Source organism: Corvus brachyrhynchos, unplaced genomic scaffold (assembly GCF_000691975.1).
Source record: "Corvus brachyrhynchos isolate BGI_N302 unplaced genomic scaffold, ASM69197v1 scaffold52, whole genome shotgun sequence".
NCBI lineage: Eukaryota > Metazoa > Chordata > Aves > Passeriformes > Corvidae > Corvus > Corvus brachyrhynchos.
Genome location: NW_008237221.1, coordinates 356,674 through 356,974, shown reverse-complemented (window position 1 = coordinate 356,974; position 301 = coordinate 356,674). Strand labels below are relative to the sequence as shown.

At 43.9% G+C, this 301-nt stretch overlaps 1 protein-coding gene across 2 annotated transcripts in view; it reads right to left on the bottom strand.

The window, feature by feature from the left end:
* Positions 1 to 301, bottom strand: part of DPP6 (dipeptidyl peptidase like 6) — a 540,742-nt gene that overhangs the window by 480,529 nt on the left and 59,912 nt on the right. Inside the window, exon 1 of one of the 2 annotated variants that reach the window (XM_017728904.1) lies at positions 2 to 237. The exons of the other annotated variant lie outside the window; for it this stretch is intronic. Coding sequence (XP_017584393.1) covers positions 2 to 51 — 50 coding nt within the window. The 5' untranslated portion in view covers positions 52 to 237. Of the gene's footprint in view, position 1; positions 238 to 301 lie in introns of those variants that run through there. 2 annotated transcript variants of the gene reach the window in all.

Sequence of the window (301 nt, the reverse complement as noted above, 5' to 3'; positions counted from 1 at the left end):
AATCATGTTTCCTTGCATTTTAGCCGTTTGAAACATTGCCTTTTCCTTCATTTTTGCCGTGTGTGTGCGTGCGTGTGCTGTTCCCCGAGAGTTACTTAATCCAGCGGCTGGATCACTTTAGTGAAGAACTGGCGTGCACTTGCGATGGCTCTTTTTGGTGTGGAGTGGAGGGGACTACGAGCAGCAGAGGGGGAGGGTGCCTGCTTTCTCTCTTTTCCTTCCCCACCCTTTCAATACATATTTTTCCTTTTGACCCAAAGTAAAAAAAAAAAAAAAAAAAGGTAATAAAAATAAACCAGCT